At 38.4% G+C, this 14,853-nt stretch overlaps 1 protein-coding gene across 6 annotated transcripts in view; it reads left to right on the top strand.

Moving 5' to 3' along the window:
* The window catches only part of App (amyloid beta precursor protein), a 240,611-nt gene that overhangs the window by 134,243 nt on the left and 91,515 nt on the right, over nucleotides 1–14,853 (top strand). For 2 of the 6 annotated variants that reach the window (XM_026396146.2, XM_026396147.2), the window contains exons 7-8: nucleotides 10,038–10,205; nucleotides 12,399–12,455. The exons of 2 other annotated variants lie outside the window; for them this stretch is intronic. In XM_026396146.2, coding sequence (XP_026251931.1) covers nucleotides 10,038–10,205; nucleotides 12,399–12,455 — 225 coding nt within the window. The remainder of the gene's footprint in view (nucleotides 1–10,037; nucleotides 10,206–12,398; nucleotides 12,456–14,853) is intronic. 2 more of the 6 variants (XM_026396149.2, XM_026396148.2) reach the window with 1 other exon arrangement.

Raw genomic sequence — 14,853 nt, 5'->3', positions numbered from 1 at the left:
ACAAATTGATCAAAGAAGGTTCCAGGGAAAAGATGGCATTGGAACTAGGACTGGAAGCACAGGCTGCTGGTAGATTTTGTTGTTCAGCACATTAGCATCAATAGGAAGTAGCAAATTAATATGGTGCTGTGGGATGGTATGTGGCATGATTGGGAGACCGGGTTGGTATAGTTTGAGTTAGAGCAGATGTCCTACATAATAGAGTTTGAGGAAATAAGGTTATGTGGAGGCCTTTAGTGCCAGGCTGGCAAATACAGGAATTAACTGGGATGATTAATTTTCCAAGGACTAACTCAGGATCTACATGTGCTGCGGATTTTTCAAGTAGGCAATGGAGAGATTTGAATTTGATGTAACTGCTGTTGAGGTGTCAGGTGATAAGGAATGACCTAATTTATGCAATAGGGGAGAGGTTACCAGATAAATGTGGGCTCATATTGCACATGAAGGCAGAGTTCTCTTGAGATCATGTGGTCTTGTTACCTTCTCAATTAGTCTAGTCATTTGCTTTTCAGTTTTATGTGTAGAATTATTAGGTATTAAAGCAGGACATAGAAGAACACACATGTCCTAGTATTTTCTACAGAAAGACAAAGGCAGTTAAAAGAATTTTTTTAAAAAAATCTTTAGATTTAAGGTTTAATGTAAGAGAAACAAAAAAGAAACCAAAATAACTACTTTAAAATATAACTAGTCAATAATATTGATTGCAAGAAGAGCCATAAAAGCAACCTTCTGAAAGCTAGTGTCTTTTAAAGGCACTTAATGCCAGAAATTAAAGAAACTTTTAATAGGAATCCACCCATTCAAAGTCTCCTGAAGTGGACAAAAGATATAATAGAGGCAAATCTTTCTGGAAAAGAGGGCCTAATGTTATGGTATGTTGTATCCACGTCAGAGAATTTTTTTGTAGTCCCAGCTAATTCCAATGAAGACATAAATGTTTTAGATGGTAGCATTAAATTGTTAGCAGAAGGTAAAAATTGCCCCAATCAAGAGCAATGGTCAAGCCATAGGTGATTGCTCACTATGTAAAACTCTAAGTAGCCTGCTTCTGCAGGCTGAAAACAAACATTGACAATGACTTGCAAAGAAGAGACAGTGAAAGAGGCATGCAATCTCATTTTCAATGTTAATGCTTCAGCCCCTGATGGAAACTGTGATTTACAACCCAAAGAAAATTGTTTCATCATCACCAACCTATTGCTAGTAACACCAGTCCTTAACTGCTTCATAAAAAAAAAAAAAAAAAAAAACTCAGCACTTTTGTGACCCAGTAACATTTGGAAGAAACAGAGGAAATAAAAATAGAAGACATTTCAGCCTGGTCATAAAATTTTCAGCCATGCTGTGTGAGCATCAGTGATACCAAAGTGTGAGAGGTCTATTCTGTGTTTCTGATTTCAGAGGAAAAATGCATTGAAAGTAAGCACATTATTGCAAAACCCATTTGACTTTCAGGTTTCTTGTTGTCTTTGTTAATTAAGAAAAAGTGTAATATTGATCTAGTAGAATAGCCATTTCCAAGTTAAGTAAAGCCATAACACAGATAGACACTTGCTCCTTATTTTTCTGTGTTCGGAGAAGAGATGTAGGGGTAGTTTCTGATTGAGCTGTGAATTTCTGATTAGGTGTTAGAATTGTAATAAGTGATATAATCTTTGATTTAATCTAGTCAGTTTTGTCCATCCAGGGCAACTCTGCTTTTTACCCTATGTTGATTTCTTCAGCAAGCATTCTTTGTGCCCTTCCTCTCAGCTGGGAGCTTCCTTAGGTAGAAGGTATGATGGGGGAACAGCAGAGCAATTGTGGTGGGCCCAAGTTGAAATCCTTTATTGTAGATAGAAAATTTCAGGATCGCCCTCTCCTTGCCCTTTAAGGTAGCAGTTCCATCTTTAACAATTTTACTTTTCTGTGTGATCGAAATTTTACACCCCACATAAGGCCTTAATTTTTTTTTTTTTTTAAATCGCACAGTTATCTGACCAGTAAGTGGTGAAGGCAGGATTTGGGCCCGGTGCTCCAGGGCATTTCTGCTGCACTAATTCCCAAATTATGCTTTGACTTCATTTTTCTTTATAAATACACCCCAGTCGGTTTAACCTGTGTTCCTTTGTAAGTGCTTATTGCTTTGCTACAGGCATGCATTTATCTTATTATCTTTTCCACACTGAGCATGTCTAGAAATTTAGAAAATTGTATATAAATAATCATCCAGTCCCATTTATTTGCATATTGCCTATGGCTTGTTCATGCTATAAAAGCAGAATTGCAGTTGTAAAGAGATATCACAGACCCTGTAAAACTCCAAACATGCCTTTTCAGAAAATGTTTGCTAACCCCTGATATTATCCCTAAGAAGATACTACCATATCAAGTTAGTTTCCTTCAGGAAGTTGTTTTGTTTTGTGGTCAGGGGCAGACAAGTGTAATGTTTAAAGAGAATTTTTAATAATTTATGACGTTGGCCCAATTAAATAATTTGTTTTTCACAGATAGAGTATGGGTGCTCATGTTACTTTATGTGTGCCTTGTGAGAACAACTAGATAATCTATGTGAAGTATTGACCATAATGCCCAGTACATTCAGTAATGACTAGTAACTGTAAGGAGAAATTTCTAGTAACTGTTAAGTTTCTTTCATGAGCAAAGGCTGCCAAGATACAAATCACATCTATAGCTACTAAATGTAAATTTGTATACATCAAATAAGCTTTAATCCCCATGGCTTCTCTCTGTAAAATGGGAATTAGTAATACCTATCTGATAATTTAGCTACTTTTTGAGAATTAAATGAAGTGATACATGGTAAACACATAGCACAGGTCCTGATAGACAGAGCTCAGTTAACCCCAGCTGTTGGGATTGTTGTGGTTGTAATCATCATTCAAATCCTCTAATGTGTTCTGAACATTAGAGAACTAATGTTTCCTGCAAATTAAGAATGGTAAAGGGAAGCCATCAAACTGACTTTTTTTAATTATAAAAAGAATAAATGTAATATGACTGTTATCTATTGATATAACAGAACTGATTTTTTTGGACAACATTATCACAGTTAAAAAGCAACTTACACTTGGTTTCTGGCTTAAAACATTTTTTGTGAATACATGTCACATATTAAAGTATCTGTAGTTAAATTTTATGTCCAGCTGGTATTGAACAAGGTAGTATTAAGTGCTACCACATTTCCAGGTAGACTTTTATTCCTTGCAGGTCTTTTAAACCTTGTGGAAATGTTTCTATTAAATGGACAGATGGAGACGCTGACATAGGTGACTGTCTCCTCTGATGGTGAAGCCAAAACATTTGGTACAGATGTTGCTTCCCTTGGGTTAGGGAATGATCTTGGCAAAATGAAATTATTGTTGTTCTCCTTCTGCTGACTGTTAATCTGGGAGAAGCACCATGCCTTATTGCCGTACATCCTGCCAACATTGATGGGGTGCTTCTAGGTACAGGCATCACACTTGTTGCTGCAGACAGCAGGACGTGAATGAGGTGGCCAGCTCAGTTTGCTTCAGCACCACTCCTTGAAAAGAATGCATCTGTTCAACCTGGATGGGAAGGAAGTTTTGCAGCATGGATGGAGTAAGGAAAGTACTTAGCCTAGGAAAAGAAGTTTTTGCTTAAGGCACCGTGGAAATATTGGCATTTGAGTGATTGTGAAGGAAGAAAAGAATTTACCAGTTGATGGAGCATCAAATAGAAAGAATCCCACAAGCATTATAAATCTATCAGGGCCGCTTGCATTGATCTGAGACATAAAACAAAGTGTGGCATAATCCTCCTGTCTCCATTGTTATGTATTTGCAATGGACTTGATTCAGGTACCTATAATTCACTAATGGGATTCTTGCATTGTAAGATGTTTAGCAGCATCCCTGGCCTATACCCACTAGAGGCCAGTAGTATGCCCCCCAATTGTGACAACCAAAAATGTCCCAGGGGAAGGGATAGAGTAAAGCCTTTTCAATTGCAATCCCCTGGTGTCAAGATCTGCATGATATCCAGTTTTGAGTATGAGAACAGAAAAATGCCCCGCTACACTATGCTGTACTGCTCCACTATACTGTTCTGTGTGTCTCATCTTAATGTCAGCCGTACTTCCTGACTCAGGGCTTAGCACGTGGTATGTAGCCAAAGATTCTATCTCACAAGAATAAGTCAAATAAACAAAAGTACACCAAAGTAAATATGATAAACACATACTTAGGTGAAAACAAGATAGATAAGATGTATAATGCAGTCCAATTAAAGCTGCCTAAAATGTTGACTTAAAATATGACACATGCTTCTTCACCATATAGGCAGTGAAATAAGAGGAAGCTATTCTTCCCAGTTTGGGTTTTTATTCTTTCCAAAGAAATTCTTTCTCCCCTGGCACAGTGTTATAAAAGAGCAAATGGTGGTAGCATCCACGTTGTAACGGGCACATGGTTGTTCTCAGCCAAGCTGCTGCTGCTTTTCTACTGGAGACTATGACCAGAGGCCAGTGAGAATGGTCAGGTGGATGTGTCCAGTCTCCTTTCTTCTTTTTATTAAAATTCATTTTCTTAATAAATGACAGCGGAATGCATTATAATTCATATTACACATCTAGTTGTATTAGTCTCTGGTTGTATTAGTCTCCTTTCTTTTCAAAGAAACAGTATAAGGAAGTCTAAGTTCAGTGGTCTTCCCTTGATTTTAATCCCAGTTGTTGTTTTTTTTTTTTTTTTTCATTCTTGTGTCCAAATAAAATAAAAGCTTTGATATTTCTAATGTTCTGGCATGCTATGGGAATGATATCACTGGAATTCAGATTTCTGAGGAAGCTGGTGTTTTCATAGACTTAAATATGAGGAAGAGAATTATATCCTGGTATGGGATCTGAGGCAAAACTATTGAAGCTATTTTTATGTTGCTTCAGACACAGAACTTGAGAGTAAAAAAAATAAATAAATATTTCTAGATAACTGGTTAAAATCAAGTTTTTGAGGTACATATTTGAATCTTAAGACTCTACTAACTTTTTGTCACATCTCTGGTTTCCCACAAAAATGTGGACTTGATAGCCAAAACCTGTACAACATTTACTAATTCTTCCCCTTCTTGTCTTTTTGGAATGTGATTGAATCTTGTCTCTCTAATTTTGACATTTCGACTGCATTTAAAAGACAGGGTGGACTACTATCATTCTCTTAAATTTTTATCCATTCAGGTCACCCAAAGGCTCTTGCAAACCACAAATTCTAAGTTCATGGGGTTGGAGGGGAGTCCAGGCAGTGCTGGTCCTGGGCAGTACTTGGAGGAGGAGCCTCTAGCAGCATCTTCTGCCCTTTATATTCTGCAGATTTGAGGCACTGAGACAGGGAATAAGACTCTGAAATGGAAACTTCCTTTACCATGGTGGTATTGTTCTTAAGGCATTAGTAATGTCAAGCAGAGTGAGAGAACCCTGAGGTATCTACCCAGTGGAGTTTTTTGTTTGTTTTTGCTTTAAATTTAAACCCTAGAACAAGAAAAATGTAAGACTCTTCTAGGCTCTTCTACATATAGTACTGCTCCTGGTAGCATTTGTGCCCTCATTGGTATGCTAGCCTGTGAAAATTAATTATTCATGAACTTCTTTCACTTCATGAGCCACAACCATTGGTAGCTTGAAATACCATGGAAATCAGCAAACGCTTTGACTCAAGTGTTTTATCTTTCATTTTGATGGAGAAAGCCAATTTCCCAGCATACTCTACCTCTCATTGAATGGGAAAAGCCCTCCCTTTGACTTTCTGACAGTGAACATGCTACCTTTTGCCTGGTTTGAAACTTACTAATACTGTGTTGTATTTCAGACTAGCTGTGCAGATGAATAAAGAATAAGTGTATGCTTACATCAAACAGGGAACCAAAGTTGAAGGAAAATTACAGTGGAACCCTTCACTGGCTGTTAATATCACAACACAGGAGTTCTGATTAGTCTAAGACTTCACAAGTAAATCTCCTTCAGGTGGCGTTTTATAAATAACCTTTCATCCTGGAGAGACGTGAGAACTGGGTCAGGTATAATTAGAATGGCAGATGTATTGGGTGGCCTTAGAGAATTAACACATTTCAGTAAAAAGGCTGGCCAACTAACGATACCTTCTAGAGACTTCCATGACACATAAGCACCCATCATCTTGTACTGAGTCAGTTGCCATGCACAGCTGTTATTATCATTTGTTGGTATTTCAACCCATATTTGGAGCTTGAGTAAGATTTATCATGAGACTTCAGTTCATGCTTACTTGCCTAATTTTATATGATTCTATTTAGTAAAATGTGATTCCTAGATAATAAATACTTGATCATTTGTTGCTCTGATAATTTTCTAGTCATGTTTTTTGATGACTACCTGCTAATATGCACAAGCTCATGATAAGTGCTCTTTTCTATTAAAAGTTCTAGCATTGAGACAAACACATCACACCCCCCAAAAAAAGTACATTGACTTTTAAATTTTTTCATCTATAGAAATCAAACACTTATCTACTTAAGCATCAACAGAATACACGTTTGAGTCTAATAATTTAGGCACAGAATATAGTAGTGTTTAGAGTTGTAGCAATGACTAAAATCAAGCTTAAAAAAGTAAAGTTGGGTGCGGGGGTTGTGGCTCAGTGGTAGAGCTCTTGCCTAGTGTGAGGCACTGGGTTCAATCTCCAGCACCACATAAAAATAAATAAATAAAATAAAGGTATTATGTCCATGTACAACTAAAAGTTTTCTTTTTTTTAAAGTAAAGTTGTTTTAAACTATGTTGAGGTCAGCTCTTTTCATTATTGATGGACTGAATGATTAGATAATGAACGCATACTTTTGAAATATCCAAAATAAGTGTATGTAGAGGATTTCAATACTTATGTTCTTTATTTTTATTTTACTCTTAGATGAAAGGAAGTGATTTACTACAAAGGCAAACTGTATTTGTCTTAGTTTTTCTGTCCTTATTTGACTTAATATTTGGAGAAAAACCCAAGATAAGGAAATTTTAACTAGAGGAAATGAGATATATATTTTACTGTGTATGACATTTAATTAAATACATATTCTTACAGAATATGGAGAAAATTATGCTTCATTATTTTTTTTAATAACCTTAGAATCTACAGTTCTTAGTTCTGTCCATAAAACTCCCTGGTTTGATCAGAAGCAGTTGAACTTTAGAGATTGGGAAGGGACACAGGAACATTTAGCCCCTGGCTTCCAGCCCCACACCCATCTGCTCCTCCATACCTGTGTATTTGACATGAGATCATCTTGTGCTGTTCTGCCCATTCCTCACCACATTACCACAAATACAATGTGTATATAAGTACTTATGGAATTGTTGCCAATCTCCAGGCAGCTCACAAGGACTTCATCAAGGTCGTGAAACTCTTTGGGACCTTTGAAAGACAGATGTGCTAACAGTCCTAACAAGATCAGGAGAGTCAGTCCAAAATCTGGGCAATTTTAGAATGAGAGTCATTTGTTAGGCTTCAGCAAGAGTTGTGGGTTTATCATGTAGTTATTTACTAACTTAACATAATAAATGGATTTTGAGTTCTGAATAATGGTTTTTCTTGCCTTTTGGGGCTCATTTGGCCTGATTTCTTCAAATTAGCTATAACAAAGGGCTTCATAGGTATTTTAGAATGAGGCAGAAGAAAAAATAAAAATGAGTGTATCATTATGTTTCAATGGTGACACAGGAAATTATATTCTATTGTAATGTCATTTGAACGCTAGGCTGGGAGATTTTCCTTTTATCAGAAGTATGGAGCTATTACTGGGCCGCACACAAGGGCAAATATCCATCATAGACTGTCTTCTCTTTTCATCATTCTTTTATCTCATGCTTAAGGTGCACCCACCAAAGTTCTATTTAGTACATGAGAGAACTCATGAAGACAAGTTTCCTGCACCTGCAGGGCTGGGATGTACACTGTGGGGCCCTTGAGAGACAAGTACTAGAAAATAGGCATTTTGGTGCTCTAAGAGGTATACAATGTGAAAACAGGCCCGAGTGGTTCAAGCACGGTGAACTCTGCTGCCAGCGCTCCTGTCTTAGGACCATTCTGTGCTTCCGTTGGTGTCAGTGGCTGCACACTGCTTGCAACTCCTGTGCCACTTCAACCCAAGGCAGGCTGAAGAGGCACCATTGTCTCTTGGCATTAGCACAGCCTGAGATTAATGATGAGTCCCATTGCATCTCAGAAACATGAAAAAGCAACGTGACACGAATATGTTCAGAACAGCCAGAGAGATCCAGCAACAGAGACCAGGCCATCCCGAAGGTGTCTGTTAGATGAAGGGAAGGTCAGGCCCAGAGGCAGAGACCACTGGTGGCTATGGTTGGCAAGCCCACGTGTGGGTGTGACTTTCAGCTCTGCAGCCCTGAAGCTGCTGTCAGTAACTCAGAGCTAAAAAGCCCTCCCCCCAAACTAATTTACCCTTTAGAAATTAGAATGGTAGTCCCTTGACTTGGGGGGATAAATAAAATTGTCAAGTGAATGGAATCCTTGAATCAATCAGTCAGTCAATTTTTATCCTACAGGAGAATTCGGTACAGAAAGCCAATTAAAGACTAGCCTGGGGGCCATGGGTTTTCAGAGGAGCAACACTGAATAGATGACCTTGGTGCCAGACATTGAGCTCCATGCTCCTGGAGTCAGATATTTCCATCTGAGAGAGCCAGAATCATCCTAGATGCCTGTTATATGTTACATGGGACCCCTATGTTGTTTGGAGCTCACCTTCTGTGCTCAGGCTGACTCTCCCTTCTGTTGACATCATCATGATGCTAGCAGCTTCAGCTTTTGCCACCATGTCATTGCATGTGCTGAAAGAGCAGCATGTACAGGGAAGTGAAGTAGAAGTTGAAGTTGCCTTCTCATGGATGTTGTGGGTCTTTGTCTCTGTGTGTGGAGTATTCCTAAATTGGAAGCTCTGGGTTATGCACAGCTTTACCTTTCAGAAGGGTATTTTTTCCCTGATATGTTAGTAAAACCAAGAATAAACAAGATATGTGTGTGTGCTTAGGTATCAGCCAGCATGGCAGGAAGCAAACTCAGAGAGAAATGTAGGACTCTTGTTTTATCTCCAGCAAAACTGGGATCCATAGGAGATGTAGAGTTCTACTTCTGATCATGATTAACTTATAAATGAATTGAATGGATTTCTACACTTGGAGTCAATCAGGGATTATGAAATCAATGTCGGGGAGGGTGGCAAGGCAAGTGGACAGGTAAGATGTATTTTAATGTAAAACAATGCATGGTATGTATTAACAACTTAGCGCTAGTGGACTGTATTCTATGGTTTGGAACATTAGTCAAGATGAATGCACACATAAAAATTGTCTTAGAGTTGATGTAATTGACTGTAAGTCACATTTACAGATATCACAGATGTTTTCAGGTATGATCGGTGATCAGGCTGGAAAATATTCCAAAATATGTGTATTTAAATTTATACCCAATGGAAGTTAGTCATTTATTGAGGAAACGGAGTCAGATTGTTTGTGAGAGCTTAAACTTTTGCATCCTGTTCAAAACATCAAAATTGAACTTGAAGTCGTTTTAAAAGAGAAATTTATTTTTTTTTAATTTTTTAATTTTTATTTTTTAAATATTTGTTTCAGTTGTTGGTGGACACAATAACCTTTATTTTATTTTTATGTGGTGCTGAGGATCGAACCCAGTGCCTCACATATGCTAGGCAAGCGCTTTACCGCTGAGCCACAACCCCAGCCCCAGAAGTTTATTTTTTTTTTTTAATGGAGAATTTAATAGACACCTAAAAGCAACTCCAAGATCTTTTCACTTCTGACCCAAATCTTTCTGTTACTACTGAGCCCTAGACAACAACCCAGATGAGAGCTCCCTGCCACTTCAAATACCCCCCAGTTACTGTTGGGTAACTAAGGACACCTGGTCCAGGTCCCACAGGGAGGATGAATGCATGAGGAAGCTTGTGTAGGGGGACAGCGACATGCCTTTTCATGCTAAATGTGGTTCCACATCTCCTCTGATTAGAGGTGTGCTCTGAACAAGCCGAGACCGGGCCCTGCCGAGCAATGATCTCCCGCTGGTACTTTGATGTTACTGAAGGGAAGTGCGCCCCCTTCTTTTATGGCGGATGTGGCGGCAACAGGAACAACTTTGACTCTGAAGAGTACTGCCTGGCCGTGTGTGGCAGCGTCAGTAAGTGGACCCCTCCTCCAGCCCGGCCACCTTTCGCCTTTCTGGCCACTGACTCTGCTCTTTGTAACAGATGGATTTTCTTGGTTCTTTGGGAAGGGGCCTGTTGCTACCACTAACACGTTTCTGTCAGATCTCTAATTGCCCCAGTCTCTGCAGTATGTTCAATCATGAGCACATCTCTTGTCTGTCTCTAATAATTATTAAGCATGGCCTTGGGTGTGTTCTGGTTCTATCTGTAGTAGATTCGTCTTGCAATCTGGAGGGATTTTCAAGTGCTTCTCTTTAAAACGGAGCTGGAGTGGCCTTCTCTGCAAATGCATACTTACCTGTACGTCTCTGTCCGTGTGTCCGTGTGTATGCATGTGCACTGCGTGTGCAAAGACAGTCTGCCCCTGGGAGTGGCTGGCGAAAGCTTCAGTTGCCTCGACAAGGTGTACTGATGTGATGACCGCCTTTGAATTGTTTCACAGCATGTTTGCCTGGTGGGGTGGCCAGGGAGTGTGATGGAGTGGAGCTTGTGCACTTCAGATGACCAAGGGCAGAAGTGGCCCTGGTAACCTGGGCTCAGCACGCAGGCATTTGCAGTGTCCAGTTTTCATTCCTTTTCTTGGAAACAGAAGAAAACTCTTAACATTAGAAACTTTCAAAGACATAAAGCTCGGAATATAATTTCCAAAAACTCTGGGGAATAAATATATGGGGAGATCATGATGACTTAAGTGCAAGGTGGACTCCCCAACACGGAGGGAGGGGTTATTTTTGTTCATTGACAGGAAGAAGTTAAAAATCATGTTGAAATTCAATAATTGTGTTTGTTTTAGGGGAGACTCCTGCATTTATTCCCCTGTTTTGTAAGGGTGGCAACCACCATTTCCTGCCTGGAATTCCTGGGGATTATAGAAATTATTTTCCAGCCAGATCATAGGATTAAGCAAAACAACAAAAGGGCATGCACCATGAAGACCTTCCCTTGTGAAGAAGCCCAATATTTTACCTGAGATCTTCGGGAAAGTTCCTGTTGATCTTCTGGCCTGTGATGTGGTTCTTCTTCAACCCTTTGTAAGAACAGGTGGAGGAACTAGTAACCCAAACCCCCTTTTCTCCTCTCTGATTGGATGATTGCAGCTTCTGACTCAAAAGACTCTCTTCTCCAGTTTCAAACAAAGGAGTTAATTAGGTCAGGTAATTTGGAGCACAATGGGGGATTCTGTTGCCTGGAGCCTTTGAAACAAAGGGCTTTTGTTACAGTGATTCTTATGCTTTAGCTGCTGGGTGAGATTTCCTGGCAAGTTTCCCCACTTTTTTCTTCCTTTCCCTAAGGAAATTTATTTTCTGGACTCCTATATTAACCAGTCCGGAAAATAAATCAAAATATATAAATATAAAATGTATGCATGTGAATGAAGAAGTTTGTTTCAGTTATTAGCAGTGATGAATTTGCATTAAGAATTTGAATTAACCTTCCCCGTTGGCCCTCCCTTTCACTGTAGGCTGGAATGGAGGCGGTTGACACCACAAGTTGGTGGGAGATGCCCTGGAAAGCACACACTTTCTTGAGAGATTTACAAAGTGTAGACTTTCCCAAAGGTGATATATTGAGCAAGGCAAACAGTAACTTAAAGGGAGTGGGCTACAGAAAAAGGATCAAGAAAGAAATGGCAGAACTGGGGATGGAGCTCAATACCGCAGCACTTACCTAGAATGCACCACGCTCTGGGTTCTATCTCTATCCCTGAAAAAAAAAAAAAAAAAAAAAGCAAGGGGCTAAAAGTCAGTTAGATGGACAGACAGGTACAGAGGGAGAATAGGCCTTATCAAAAGCTGCCCAATGAATGGAGATGCTATGAGAAACAAATAGAAGGGAATTAGTGATACTTGGCACTAAGGAAAGTAGAATAGAAGCAAGAAGTCCTCTCATAGATACTTGGATGTCCAGAAGTCCACTCATAGATACTTGGGATGCCCTATCAGAGACCAAATGTCCAGCATCCTCAGATGTTCATCTCTGGTGAAAATAAATCATACATTTATTTATATGTTTACTTAGTTTCCTTGTTTAGTTTTTTGCTTTTAATTTAATGTTATTTTTGTTTGTTTGTTTTGCTTTGGGCCAGTGGAATCGTGTGAGTGAGTTTTAGCCATCCTTCCCATGTTTCTGTTTTTGTTTTTAGTTATGTTCTCTTTTTTCCATAGTGTCCCAAAGTTTATTCAAGACTACTCGGGAACCTCTCCCCCAAGATCCTGTTAAAAGTATGTTGTTGTTCACTTGTGGGGAGGGGCGAGGGAGGAGAGCATTGCATGGCTGGATCATAGCTGCAGCACCACCACCTTCTTTGCATGGGTTTGTGTTTCTTGAACACTGTCTTTTAATAAAGTGTGTGGTCCCATTGCCTTGCTTGTGATTTCAAAACCACTTGTTTTGGCAGACAACTTCAGATATCAGGCTGAGAGCCTGGACCAAAGCTAATTCTCTTTGATCAATTTCCTTTCTATTTAGTGCTGTTCAGTTAAATATCATATATGCAACATTATTATCTTGTTCAACTTGGCATCACTTTTATTTCCTAAAAGCTGCTATGATGTTGTGACTTAATAAGAGTTCACATCCATTAATAACTTGTTTTCCCAAAAAATGTCTAATATTTATTAATCATAACACACAGACTATAATTTGTGCACCTACATTCCAATGATATATGTGATAAGACAACCTAGGAGGTGAAAGGTCACACAGATTTCAGGACCATTTCTTCCTCTTGTTCCAGAATGCACAGTGGTGAGTCAGAGGTGCTTCACTTATGATTTTAAGAAGTAGAAAAAGAGTTTCCTATAAAGGAATGTTGTATCAGCCAACCACTGAGCGTCTTACAGTGTCTTGTGTTTTCTGATTATTTTAGTTGTCATGTCAGTCTAACTTGGTTTAAAAATATGACAAATACACCAGTACTTATTTTCAAATTTGGATTATATCCAGCAATAGATTTAGCCAGCTCAAGGTCTTTTGATTTGCCATGAGACATGATTTCAGTTGTGACTTAGATATTTTTTAATTAAAATTATCTTTATTAACATTATCCTGGAAAAAACAAAATCCTAGCCTCAAAACTGATGGAACCAATTATTTCTTTAAAAAGAGAAATTATAGATGGAGAATTATATACTTTGAAAAAGATTTTATCCTAAACTATAAGGGTTTCTAGTGGCTTCCATAAGGTATTCATATTGGCTCAAATAGTATATAACTTTTGAAGGATATAGTTTTTCCTACATGGTAAACCTATTTCTATACTGTTGTGGAAATAAAAACATTTTTTTCTGTAAGAACACTAAAAATCTGGCAAGTAGGTAGACATAGAAGAACTAGAAAGAAATCTCCCAATATTACACTGTATTATTGATAATATACTGATTTGCATGACATGTTGCAGTGTGCCAAGTTTTTTCACAGATTATTTGTGTTTCTCTGGGCCACTTCATGGACATTTTCTTCATTTCCCTTGTACATATGAGAAAATAAGACTTAAAGAGCTTAGTTACTTATGTAGAGCCATCAAACATGGGAGGACAAGGTTTAAAACCAAAACAACGTTTTGGCTGTGCTCCATACCAAATGGCTAAGCATTTGGTTCTGACATTATTTTCTAGGTTAGACAATTACATCTGAGGTTCAGAAAGGACATTTTAAGAATGCAGAAAATAACAAAAAGAAGATGAAGAATATTAACATTTTATCCTAAATGCCATGATTATAGATAGCATGCACCGGTAAATTACAAGCATTTCCCACTCTTTTTAAAAATAAAGGTGATTTTACCCTTAAGTTTCATTTTATATCATTTTAGCATATAAAAGAATGGTATTTTGTATCTTAATGAACTGATAGAAATGAACATCATCATTTGATTCATTTATTTTCATGAAGTATACGTAATGACTCCATTTTCATCCACTCTTCCAGATCTTGAAAGTCTCTTTTGTAGTTTTCTCTTCCCCAGTTATTTTCTCCATCTGATTGCACTGTCTGTAGGATTCTGACACCTTCCGTTCTAGGAGGATGAAGTGATTTTTGTCGGTTATATTTTCATGACTACCTATGGAGCCTCTTCAATCACAGCAGGTGAAGGGTTCTGCAGGGCTAGTGCAAACAGACAGGAGAAAACCATATAATTTATAGTTATTTATAGGCTGTGTAGCTAGGCAATCTTATTTATAGCAAAGCTGCACATTTGAATTGAAAAAAACCACGGTCATGTAGAGGTCAAATGTAGATAGCAGACTTGATTCAGAGAAAGTGAACTGGACGGTGACCACGCTGGTTCTGTTGGGCAACTTAGGCTTAGACTTTGCCCCTTCACCAGCGTGGGCTAATTGGACGACATCTCTGCAAGAGGTGATTGGTTTTACAGGTTGCTCATTCTTGAGCTGCTTCTAGTCAAAAACTAAATGTGAAAATGAGGCAGGAAAAGCTCTTCAGTTGAACCGAGATTATACTTAATGGAAAAAGTGTATGATGGGTTTACATTATAAATGTGATAATTTTCCTGTCAAGACTTCTTATTACTGTAATCGGGCATTTGTAGATTTTAATTTTTTTGTCAGAAAAAAACGATTTTGAGAAGTATTGCAATTTTAGGAACACAGATTTGCT

The sequence above is a fragment of the Urocitellus parryii genome, chromosome 2, assembly GCF_045843805.1.
Source record: "Urocitellus parryii isolate mUroPar1 chromosome 2, mUroPar1.hap1, whole genome shotgun sequence".
Taxonomy (NCBI): domain Eukaryota; kingdom Metazoa; phylum Chordata; class Mammalia; order Rodentia; family Sciuridae; genus Urocitellus; species Urocitellus parryii.
Note: the sequence above shows the minus strand (reverse complement) of the source record. Positions and strands in the feature narration are given on the sequence as shown.